Source organism: Heterodontus francisci, chromosome 17, assembly GCF_036365525.1.
Source record: "Heterodontus francisci isolate sHetFra1 chromosome 17, sHetFra1.hap1, whole genome shotgun sequence".
NCBI classification, from domain to species: Eukaryota; Metazoa; Chordata; class Chondrichthyes; order Heterodontiformes; family Heterodontidae; genus Heterodontus; species Heterodontus francisci.
The window spans coordinates 64,069,987-64,082,935 of NC_090387.1; the positions used below are offsets into that span (position 1 = coordinate 64,069,987).

General features: G+C 40.7%; 1 protein-coding gene across 3 annotated transcripts in view; it reads right to left on the minus strand.

Moving 5' to 3' along the window:
• Positions 1–12,949, minus strand: part of ranbp10 (RAN binding protein 10) — a 168,569-nt gene that overhangs the window by 25,170 nt on the left and 130,450 nt on the right. For 2 of the 3 annotated variants that reach the window (XM_068049532.1, XM_068049534.1), the window contains 7 exons: positions 11,199–11,221; positions 8,415–8,599; positions 8,203–8,342; positions 6,673–6,781; positions 5,777–5,925; positions 4,657–4,855; positions 3,114–3,238 (listed from right to left, as the gene is read on the minus strand). In XM_068049532.1, the coding sequence (XP_067905633.1) occupies positions 3,114–3,238; positions 4,657–4,855; positions 5,777–5,925; positions 6,673–6,781; positions 8,203–8,342; positions 8,415–8,599; positions 11,199–11,221 (930 nt within the window). The remainder of the gene's footprint in view (positions 1–3,113; positions 3,239–4,656; positions 4,856–5,776; positions 5,926–6,672; positions 6,782–8,202; positions 8,343–8,414; positions 8,600–11,198; positions 11,222–12,949) is intronic. The other variant, XM_068049533.1, reaches the window with a different exon arrangement.

The following is a 12,949-nucleotide window of genomic DNA, read 5'->3' on the forward strand; positions in this document are numbered from 1 at the left end:
GGGGAAAGGAAAGGCATCCAATGCTAGAGTTCCCTGGATGATTAAAGATATAAAGATTAAAAAAGAAACAGAAAAAGGAGGCTTATGACAAATAAAAGGTTCTTAATACACTAGAGAACACTAAACTGAATGCACAAATATCTAAAAATGGGAGTAAGAGGGGGAAAAAAAAAAAAAAGAGTATGAGAATAGACTGGCAACTAAGATAAAAGGGAACCCAAAGGTCTTCTATAAACATATAAATGGCAAAAGGGTAGTCAAAGGAATGATAGAGCCAATTAGGGACCAGAAAGATCTTTTTATGGAGCCAGAGGGTATGTCTGAGGTACTAAAGAAATACTTTGCATCTGTATTCACTAGAGAAGTGGATGCTGCCAATGTCATAATAAAGGAGGGAGTAGTAACACTGGATAGTAAAAAAAAAAGATATAGAGGAGGTATTTAAAAGGTTGGCAGTACTCAAAGTAGAAAAGTCACCCAGTCCAGATGGGATGCATCCAAGATTACTGAGGGAAGTAAGATTGGTCACAATGTTCCAAACATCCTTACATATTGGGGAGTTGCCAGAAAATTGGAGGACTACAAATATTACACCCCTGTTCAAAAAAAATGGAGAGGGATAAAGCCAGCAGTCAGGCCAACATTGGTGTTGGGGAAACCTTTCAAGACAAAATTAATTGGCAATTGGAAAGGTATGGGCTAAGAAAAGAAAATCAACATGGATTTGTTAAAGGCAAATTGTGTTTGACTAACTTGATTCAGTTTTTTGATGAAGTAACGGGAAGAGTTGATAGGCATAGTGTGGTGGATGTTGTGTATATGAATTTTCAAAAGGCATTTGTTAAGTACCACATAATAGTCTTATTAGCAAGATTAAAGCCTTTGGGATTAATGGGACAGTGGTAAAGTGGACACAAAACTGGCTCTGGGACAGAAAGTAGAGATTAGCAGTGAATGGTTGTTTTACAGACAGGAGAGAATAATACAGCAGTGTCCCTCAGTGGTTAGTATTAGGACTACTACTCTTTTTGATATGCATTCATAATCTTGACTTGGGTATATATAGGACACAATTTCAAAGGTCACAGATGACATGAAATTTGCTTACGTAGTAAACAATGACCAGGATATTGACAGACTTCAGGAGGACCCAGACTGGTGAATAGGGCAGGCACATGGCAGATGAAATTTAATGTACAGGGCAGCCGTAAAAGTAGCCATTCAGGTTAATAAGGCCATTTAAAATCAAACAAAGCCCTGGGGTTGATTCTAGGGGAACAGCATGAAAAAGCAGAGATGTTATGTTAAACTTGCATAGAACCTTGGTTTGATCATACTTGGAGTGCTGTGAACAGTTCTGGCCTCCATTTTATAAAAAGGTAATGCAGGCACTGGAGAAGATGCAAAAAAGATATACAAAAAAAGAACTGAGAGACTGTATCTATCAGGAAAGATTGAACAGATTGGAGCTCTTTAATCTGGAAAAAAGAAGGCTGGGGGTTGATCTGATAGAGTTTGGTAGGATAAACATACAAAAGATGTTTCCACTTGCAGGGGAGAGCAGAACTAGGGGCCATAAATAAGCTAGATAAGCAAATTTGGCAGAAAGGAATAGAAGGCTATGTTGATGGAGTTAGATGAAGGTTTGTGTGTAGCATAAACACTGGCATGGAGTTGCTGGGGCGAATGACTTCTTCCTGTGCTGTCAGTGCTATGTAATATGTAAGTTGTGAGTGTGAAGTGACACATTTTGGTAAGAGGAATGAAAAGAGGCAATATAAATTAAATGGTACAATTTTAGAGGGTGCAGAACAGACAGACCTGGGGTGTATGCACATAAATCTTTGAAGGTGGCAGATCCAGTTGAGAAGGCTGTTAAGAATGCAGATGGAATCCTTAGCTTTATAAACACAGGCACAGAATACAAAAAGCAAGGAATTTATGCTAAACCTTTATAAAGCACTAGGTAGGCTTCAGACGTAACATTATGTTCAATTTTTGACACCACACTTTAGGAAGGATCTCAAGGCCTTAGAGACGCTGGAGAAGAGATTCTAGAATGGTACCCCGTGCTGAGGAACCTCAGTTATGTGTACAGACTGCAGACATTGGGGTTGCTCTCCTTAAAGTAGAGAAGGATTAAGAGGAAATTTGACAGATTATGAACGGTTTTGATAGAATAAATAAAAACTGTTTCCAGTGGCAAAAGAATCAGGAATCAGAGGACACAGACTGGCAGAAGAACTAAAGGCAACATGAGGAACACTTTCTTTTAATGCAGCGAGTTGTTGTGATCTGGAATGCACTGCCTGAAAAGGGTGGTGGAAGCAGATTCAATAGTAATTTTCAAAAGGGAACTGGATAAATATCTGAAGTGAAAAATGTATTGGACTCTGGGGAAAGAGCAGGGCAGTGGGACTAATTGGATAGCTCTACTAAAGAGCTAGAAAAGGCATGATGAGCCAAATAGCCTTCTTCTGTGTTGTATTATACCTTGATTCTAAAGCCCATCAGGGTGTAAGTGCTTACTCTGTACAATGGCAGTTTTGCATCTCAGCAGCTGGGGCTGAGAAGAATCTCATGACCATGGCACGTACATTTCTACTTGCTGCGAAGGACATGGAGGGTGGGTACATATTCAAAATTATCTAGTATCCTTCAATTACAAAGGGAGATGGAGGGTTTAAACAGCAGGACTGGAGGGTAGGGCAGGTCAGGAAGAACAAAAGGTTGCTCAGATTTAGGAATGGTGATGCAGTCAGCTCTGTGACCAAGAGCTGGAAGAAGATTCAAAAATCACTGAGTCATGTATTTCTCTTGGTGGTGAGGGGTTCGCAATTCTTGGGGTGGGAGTGGGTCAGTTCCACTTTTAGGACAGACCATGGCAGCGGAGTTCGATTTAAGGAGGGATAGAATAGCAGCATTGTCGGTCTGGGGAAAAAATGAAAGATAGTTAAGTGCAGAATCTCACTTTGTTAACTCTGTGCAAGTGTTCAGCTTCTTCCTCTCATTGTCCCTTTCCTTTCCAAACATATTTGGCTACAGATCCAATACCTATCCCCCATTCTTTCTCTCACACAGTATGCATGCTTCTGCCCACTGCCTAATCCTACCCATGCTGGATTCATCCGTCTGCAGGATTTCTTCATGCTTATAGCTGCCATTCATTATTCTCGTGGAGGTGTTTTCCAAGACTCCATTGGTGTAGTGCTCTGGTTCCATTTCCATTTCACTGTCACTGTTGAACAATAACACATAAATCAGGTGGCAGAATACTCCAATCCATTTCAATGGATCTTCAGACTCAAATCTATTGAGATGGATACCGGTAGAATTCCTATCCCAACAAAACATAAAAGGGTATAGGTCTTCATTTTTTCCTCTTCCGAGACTCCATTCCTCACAGAGGGGCTATGGAAAGTAAAGGCATCTCCTGTGGCCCAAAAGATCCCCCCCGGAGGGGTTTGCCCTGCAATTGGCAGGATCGTTCCCTTCGGCCATTCTGAATTTTATTATTTTTAAATTACCTCTACGAGGGTGACTCCATCTTGAGGCATCCTCGAGGTCTCCTGCCTGCCTTAGCAACGCCCACCTCTCCTGGTGGTGCTATTGAGGCTTCGGAGCTGCCTGCCCTCTGATTGCACCGGCAGCATCAGAAGCCCACCCGCTGTGCTTAATTGGACGACGGGCCCTCAGGCAATTAGGAGGCTGCCTGCAGTAAAAATCACTGAGCCGGTGCTGCTGCCGGCAAGTGTGGACTTGGCACCAGCTTTTCGGCCTGACGTCAGGGTCCTGAAGTCCACAGGAAAATTCAGCCCCAGGTGGCAGCGATGAAACTGGCAGTGGCCAGCTCTGACAAAAGTTCATTGACTTGAAACGTCAACTCTGATTCTCTCTTCACAGATGCTGCCAGACCTGCTGAGTATTTCCAGCATTTTCTGTTTTTATTTCAAATAGGTACTATTTTCCCCATACTTATTCTCCTCTCCTTAGTGCTGTTGTGTTTTGGCAACGGTTTAAAACTGGAAAACTGAACATAATCATGACTCGTACTTCACATTCCTCTCCTACACATCCCATAAAGTTCTTTATTCCCCTTCTGTACATAACCTCAACTAAACTGGCAGCGTTGTTCTGTTGCAAAGTAGAAAAATGCTAAGACATTACAAATTCACAAATCATCACTGTTCTGGATTGTTTCAGCGCCATTCCTAGCAGTTCAGAAGCACTGAAATTGTGCCGTATAAATTAGTCACAAATGATCGGATACAACACATCAGATTGTAGGTGAAGAAACCATCTGGAGTTTGATTTGCAACCACACCGTAGCCATCTCACACTGGTTACACATCCTTGTGATCAGCTTTATTAATATAGTAGCTCCAATGGGGATTAGCAGAAAAAAAGAGCTTGTATTTTATATAACACAAATTCATCACAGAGGCATCAGGATCCCTGGTTTACAATTCAATTTTTTTTTGTAAGGAATTCAAGGACTTTTATTAGTGCTTTGACCATCACATTCTGTGATCTATGAAATGGAATACTTACTGCCTTGCTTATAATTTACAAAGATGCCGCTATCCACTTTCTTTTCTTAAACTGTAAACATTTGATTTGATTCTAGTTAGCAGGGCACCATTGTGACAGACATACCTGGTTTCCTGGTTACTTGTACTACTGTGCTGCTGGGATTTGGAAGAGTCTGTAGAATTGGACTCTGAATAGTTTACAGAGGAGGGTGAGGAAGAGGACGATGATGATGAAGATGAAGAACTTATAGCTGGATATTTGTTGTGTACTGGTTTGCTTTTTGACAACACAACTCCATTGCTGCAGTTTGGGCTATCTGCTCCTGCAAGGCACAAAACAGATTTAAGTACAGAAAAAGGAGCATCTCACTAACATGGCTGTTCGTCTTTAAATTGCAGTTTGGTAATTTTTGTTTTGTTTAGTTTATCCTACATCTCCCTCTCCACAATGACAATCTGCTCCTTGGTCAGTAGGCCAAGAGGATCCTTCCTACTGAAAGTCCAGCCAACTTTTCTGCAAATATGGAAACACACAGCAGAGATTCAAGAATAAAGCACAGATCCAACAAACCTGTAGTCGTGACTCGGAGAGTGCCTTGCACAGCCAAGAAAGCAAGATCTGTCCATGACCACTATAGCAAACAGACTGAACACCAGTAGTTGAGAACACCAGCAACATTTTGGTCTGCTGCAGGAAGATACTTCATTGGAAGAATCTTGGGCTTGATCTTCAGAACATGATTTTCAGAGCCTTATTTGCAATAAATGGAATGCTGCTCCTGATTTTTGGCAACTATAATAGCTAGAGATCATGGCTGTGAATATTATGCAAGAGTGGGATCGTCCTAGAGCCTAGGTTTCCCATCATGAAGTGGCGGGAGAGGAAAATTGAAGACCTAAACAATGAGGGGGGTAGATGCACAAGTGAAGTTTGATCCTGTTTCTCCCTCACACTCCTTCCCTGCACTGGAAAAAGATCAATACTATTATTTCAGCAGAAGGCCCATGTGCTAAAGTTTCCTGAAACACCAGTGCACAAAAAGTCCAAATACTGAACTGACTGACTTGGTGTAAACCCTTAGAGCTGGTACAAGATTACTCTCTCATTTTACCAGTATCAGCTAGTGTTTAAACAAAATAGAACAGTGAAAGAGCATGTACACCATGAGGACTAGGTGGGGTGGGTTCTTTCCTCATCAATAACATTGCCTGAGCTGATTACCAAAAAAGGTTCAGTACTGTACCTGCATTGTTGAGGTGAGAGTTATTGGCTCCATGTCTGGGGCTCATGTTGGGTGATCCAGGGTAGCTATCTTGGGACTTGGGACTACGGGCACTGAAACAGCGCACTTCACTGTCTGTACCATTTACCATCTCCACAAACTGCCGACACCTACATCAAATTAGCAAAGAGTAATTCCTGAGCAAAATGGAATAACAGGCAAGATGAAAAAGTCAAAATAAATGAGTTCTGTGAAAACATCTCGCGAGCAAATTTCAACTGCCAACTGTCATACTTACAAATCATGCAGTAGGCGATTATGTCACATTATTGAAACAGGCAGGAAGCTACTTGCATATGCAAACCAGGGTCCTATGCTGGTTGAAAGACCCCATTTGTAATTTTCAAGTACAAATGAGCAGAATGTGTGCTGTGCACAATCCACCTATTTGTACCAGGTGGTGAGCAACCCAACTGTCATTCCAATAAGGGACACTGGAGACAGCTCCAAAAACACAGGCCGATTTTTGTGCGGCCAAAAGAGTATTAATGCTCCTCCTGGCCCACCCAAGTAATGCTGCCCACTGCCACAAAAACACCATCCCTGTGCACGGCACCCAACCCTCCCAACTTTCCAACCGATTTTCAGCTCAGCTCATCCAGGGAGCTGCCAGATTCACACACACTGGTTCAGCCAGCTGTCTGTTCACACTTAATGAGCACTAAGCAACTAGCAGACTGTGTTATAATGAGGTCCAAAGCTGAAACTGATTTGTGCCTCCCAGTAAATCCATTAGGTGCATGCCTTTGATGTACCTTCAGTTATGTGCCAGTTTTTGGGTGAAATCACAATCCTCCCCTGTACACGTGCCACCTTCAATCAAATGTACTGACAGTCTGGTATACTAACGTACTTACTTTAACATGAAGAGCAAGTTTGGGTTACGCTCAAGCAGCCCTGGATATAGTTGTTGTGTTGCTTCTATAGCTTCACCCACTCTTCCTGCTAAAACTAGCTTTTGTATTCCTGAAAGAGACAGGGTGATGAATGCAATTACTAATGAAACTCCGTTTCATTCTTTCCATTTTTGTTTTAAAATGTTCAGAGAGTAACAAGAGAGACTTCAGTCACTCAAACTGACAGCAGCCATTTTACCTTGTCACTTCTGTCTTCACCTGAAGTAACACTGCTGTTTATACTACTACGGAAATAGAGGGCAAGACTGAGTTTTGTGCCTGCAAGCGGCAGACAACATCTCCAGAGGTAGGTTACTGATAATCAAAAGGAAACCACTATAACTCTTAGAGGCAGCTGGTGCCAAAATAATGGATTGAAGGTACTATGATGGGTCTGTTATTCATTGCCCACAGCAGTAAAACATTACAGAAAGCTAAAACGGTCATTTTATGAAAGAGTTTTTACCATGCTTCTTAAAAAAAAGTCAGTTGCAGACTCGAACAAATAGCTCAGCTTCATTGTTTAATGCTCCCTGCTGTAGCTTTATTTTGATATCAACATTTCAAGTAATGCTTTGGTTAGTAAAACCATACAATATTCACAAGACACTTGCCCATTTAGTTGCTTCCAGTACAGGACTTCACTTCCATCCGATTCCATTCTTACATGCCTGCACTGTATTACATATTCTTCCCCTTTACTACTGTACTCACAGAACTATGGAGATTAAGGGAAAGTATTAAAACCATCAAGTATTGGAAATGGTCTTAAAGGGGTTGGTAAAATCAGTATGTTCTGACTTTTACTTTTCAGTTCTCCTGACAGGGGGTGAAAACTATTCATATGAAGTTTGCAGTGTGACAAGGAGATAAAAAGGTCGTATTGATTCAAATGAATAAATTTATATTTTACCATCCAATTTTCTCCTCTTTCATCCTGAACATATTCATACTTTGGTGCTATGTGACAGACCACAACAGCCTTCAGTGCCTTGCTCAACTGGTCATTCATCATGTAATGACTAGATTTTCAACTTGCTGCCCAGGAGTAAAACTGGTGTTGCAGTTCAGATGCTAGTTATGGAAACTGCCAGATTTTTCATTCCCATTTTCTTTTTTTAAAGAACTGTCAGCCGATCTGCAATACTAGTTTTACTTTTGGCTGGCAAGTTAAAAATCTACCCACGTGTCAGCAGACTTTTTACTGTAGAGGACACTATAGCAACCATTTTCACTGTAAAGCTGGGTCACTGCTCATGGATCATTATTGGATACCCTTGCTGATTTTCGTACCTCTAGACTAGAGGTGCAGAGGCGAATTATAGTACCCCTACTGCAACCTTGGCTGATTATCAGTTAATTCAGTCCTTGGAACTTTTCATTTGTAAGGCTCAGCTCCATATTGGGAAATTAGGTTAGCAATTCTGACAGCAGGGGACTTAAAACTGTAAGTTAAAATGTTACACGCATACACATCACTGCCAGACTTACGCTGTCTGTTTTTGATTGAACTCTGCTCCTCTTGAATGGTCTGCCCTGTTGCTCTGGCAAAGGCAGTTGCTGTTGCACAGTACCCATGATGCACCAGGTAGGACGACACCATGCTATAAAACAAATTCTCACAAAATGAGCTAGTTTAAATGTGGTACCAAAGCAATCAGCTAACCCTCTATGTACGATAAGCTAGGAGCAGCATTTCTTACTTTTGCATCATTGTCTGCCACTCCCCTAATCTGTCTCCTATGGGGAATCGCTCAATTGTGCCATGAATCTTTGCCCTCCACTCGCGCATGTAATCTTCTATGTCAAACACAAATGGTTGCTGTCCAAAATTGGCATCTACTATCTCGCCCGGCGTTTGAAGCCCCACAGTCGGATATAGGTTAGGCTAAAAGACAAAAATAGTGACACTTCTCAATTCAACATTGCAGTCAATTCCTCTTATATGCAATATGGAGTCAAAGAAGTTTATTAACGGAATCTTTGGGGATGAAATTCAACTTTGGTGAAAGTGCAAAACATGCAGTAGCGAACTGGCCACCCGTTATACACCCCACCAAATTTTCCTGTCCATTAACTTCTGCTATTTGCCGTTGCTCACCTCTGCTAAAGAGGAATTTCACCCCTTCTCTCTCTTTCCTTGAAAATGCTTCCAAACAAATAATGGCATCTGGTCTGCTCAAGTCAGGATCCCACTACTATAGCATTGCAGACACTAGGCAGTCACCATTTACAAACATTCTTGCACACACTCAGAATTTTAAGTAAGTAGTTTTAATTACGTCAAAAGAGTTTTTTCCCTTAAATCTTGGCAAGATTTTCATTTAAGCATAACATTAGAACATTGTCGGGATTCTGGTCAGTACATGGATTTACATTGTATCCATTCTTCTTAGCTTTTCTTTGTGTTCCTACAATCATTTCTTCTTGCAGCCAACCCACAGAAAAAAACACACTGATTGCTTGAAACAAAATGAACTACTGAGGGCCAAGATTGGTATGCAGAGGTTCTCCTTATTCCTCTCTCCTTCCTGTGAATGGACCATTCTGATCTAGGGTATCCAATGCTGGCAGTACCAGATTTGGATATATCAACAAGAGTGGCTTAACTGTTTTTGCCAAAATAGGCTTTTTATTAGGTTACTAAGCATATAATTAAAATAATAATTTCTGTGATTATCTTAATTGTTCATATATAAAAGGCATCTGAGAAACATGGTTGCAAAGTGACTAATGGCCAGCCATATTATAACAACTTGTATTTATATAGCACCTTTAACGTAAGAAAATGTTCCAAGGCACTTCACAGGAGTGTTATCGAGCAATATTTGACACCGCACCACATAAAGCAAGATTGCAGACACATACATGAAACTGGTGATACTTACAAACTAACAGTTTGGGATGGCTGCAGGCTCTGTATTTGGTTAAATGTGATTTGGGGCAGGTGATCATGTATCTTCAGTGTATACAAACTACATGAACATAAAGACATAACACATCTCCAACAGCATCTAGGCTACAGTTAATTAAAATAAGGTCTTGGTTACAAAATATCAAACCAGCCAATGCCACCCCACTAATAACCATTGGTAAAGCACCAGGCTTTGATTCAGGAAACAACAACTCTCAAACATTGTGCTAAGTCTCTTGCATTGAGGAATTTCAATTGCACGTTGCAAACACAGATTCCCTGCAACAGCTCAAATCTTATGTCAGTTCTCCTGATAACTTGATGTAAATGTAATGCCTCTTGTGACTTTAAACTATACAGAGTAGGAAGCTCCGACATTTGATTGTTAGGCTCTGCTGAATCTAGTGATGGAATTCCAACTACCGTTAGTCTCAGTATCTGCTCAGAGTAAGGAAGGGGAGCGAAAGGAATGTCAACTAAGGCTCCAGCTCAATCACTATATGGTGCAATTTGCTGAAAAGTTATGTCATGTGCTCACATAATAGATTACACTTTAAATACTGGGAATGTGTAGTGACAGTTCACATAACTAGGTGTGTCTAAAAGCAACATCTCCACTATTCCAACAAGGGAAAATAATGATAGGCATTATTTTTATTTAATATGCACGATTATGACAATAATAATTACCCAAATTAAAGGTTCACACTTTTGGGATGTTATTGTGGAGTAGATGTTAGAACAAAACTTATTTTTGAAATAAAAACCTTATTAAGAATTAAAATTTCACAGAGTACAGTTAATATTTCCAACCAGTGGAAATGTGTAATTCTCATGGCCCAAGCAGCAAAAACGTAAATCAACGCTGGTCCAGATTTTGCAGTCAGCAGCAAAGTGACGATATTCGTCACTGACCTTGAAGAAAGCTGCCCACAAAGATCCAGTGATTTCTGTGGCTGGATTTCACCTTTCCTGATGTTAATTTCATTCTGGTGTCAGCAACGTCCAGCAACTGTGATGTCATCAAGCAGGCTAAACAGCCAATCACATTGAAGAATGTGCAACGACAGCAAACCAGGAAGCAAAAAGCTCTGATTAACCATCACCTGTGAATAATCCAGTTACATCTCAACAAGGCACAACGTCCTCAAGGGTTTTTACAGCAAGACTAATATTGTAAAAGTGGAATTTCATGTCGAATCAAGTGATTTCTAAGATTTTCATCTGTGAGAACTTCAACAGTGCACCCTGTGGAGGCACAGGGAATCACTAACAGCAGCTTCTGGATTTTCGCATTTAACTGCGCATGTGTGGATGTCAGAAGTTGCTGTCAGTTTCACTGAAAAATGATGATAAACGCTGACAGTTTTGCTATTATTACAAATGCACTATCCTGACCAGTATATTAAATGTGGATTTTTAAAACTTTTTTTTTTAAATCAAAAAGTCAGCCAGTTTCTTCTGTAATCTTTTTCTCTAGTTATTACAGTGAATTGCTTTTGGTGAAGATTTTACTTGAAGGACATTTTTAAAAATAAGTTTCAGGACAGGAAGAAAAGTTATATATACTTACAGGAAGGTCTGTGAATGCTATTCCTGTAAAAGAAACACAATTTTTTTTAAAATAACTTCAATAGCTGTGATAGCATGGAATCTACACAGTAGATTCTGCATTGCAGAATTCATTACAATTGCATCAGAGAACACTGTCACAAGGTGGCACTCTTGATCTTTACACAGGTCCAATATACAACTAAATCCGTCCTGGCCAATCAGTAAAATAAAATACAGCAGATGCTGGAAATCTGAAATTAAAAACAAAGGGCTGGAAATACTCAGCAGGTCTGGCAGCATCTATGGAGAGAGAAGCAGAGTTAATATTTCAGGTCTGTGACCTTTCATCAGAACTCAAATGCCAATCAGTGCCTGGACTCCAGATTTAAGTAAGATATGTCTCTACTTTTGAAGGGTATGCACTCCCTATCAAGAAAACATTAATATCTGTGTGATGTGCAACAATTTCTCAGTAACCTAGCTTGGAGAAACTTTGTAATCTTTATTTGCTTGTGTCAGACTAAAGCAAAACTACACACAAATTGATTGGCTAGAAGAAAACTCATCATCCACTTTAATTGTATGCAAGTTAATCCAGATGCAGTGGACAGAATACTGAAACATTATGCATACTTTCTGGTCTATAAATATTCACTTGGTAGGCTGGCACCTACTCCCATGCTATCATTTTGGCTTGACCATCAAATGAATACTGTCTGGTGGGTGGGGAGGACACAAGCTCCATCCCTGCAGGAGGAATGCTTTCCCCTTCACTCTACAGAAGTGGAAGACTGTGGGTGGATGGTTACATCCCATTTCTGTTGCATCACCCCTGGTGCTCTAATACTCTGTGCCATACCACTACCACACAATGAAAACAATTTTACTATAGAAATAATTGTGCAAAAAAGGGTTCAATTAGAAAGCAATAGACCCCTCACCAGAGTCTCTCAATAGCTTTATATTTTATATAGAATTATATAGCACAGGAGGCAGCCAATCGGCTCATCAGGCCTGCGCTGGCTCTTTAAAAGAGCTATCCAATTAGTCTCATTCCCATGTCCTTTCCCCAGAGCCCACAAAATCTTTCTCCAAGTATTTATCCAATTCCCTTTACAAAGTTATTACTGAATCGGCTTCCACCAACCTTTCAGGTAGTGCATTCCAGTTCATAACAACTTGCTGGATAAACTTTGTTTCCTCATCTTGGCTAGCATCATATAATGGTTACAGCATAGAAGGAGGCCACACAGCCCATCATGTCCATGTCGACTCTCTGCATGAGCAAGTCAATTAGTCCCAACTCCCCCGCCCTTACCCTGTAGTCCAACAATTGTTTTCTCTTCAGGTGCTTATCCAATTCCCTTTTGAAAGCCATGATTGAATCTGCCTCCATCACACTCTCAGGCAATACATTTCAAATTCTAACCACTCGCCGTGTAAAAGAAGTTTTTCCTTACATCACTGTGCTTTGTTTGCCAATCACCTTAAATTGGGGTCCTCTGGTTTTGCCCCTTTTGCCAACGGGAACAAATTCTCCTTATCTTCTCTGTCTGGACACCTCATGTTTTTGGACACTTCTTTCCAATCTCCTCTCAAACTGCTCCACTAAAGAGAACAACCCCAGCTTTTCCAATCCATCCTTGTAAATGAAGTCTCTCATCCCTGGAACCATTCTTGTAAACCTTTTCTGCACCCTCTCTAATGCCTTCACAACGTTCCTAAAGTGCGGTGCCCACAATTGGACACAACACTCCAACTGAGACTGAA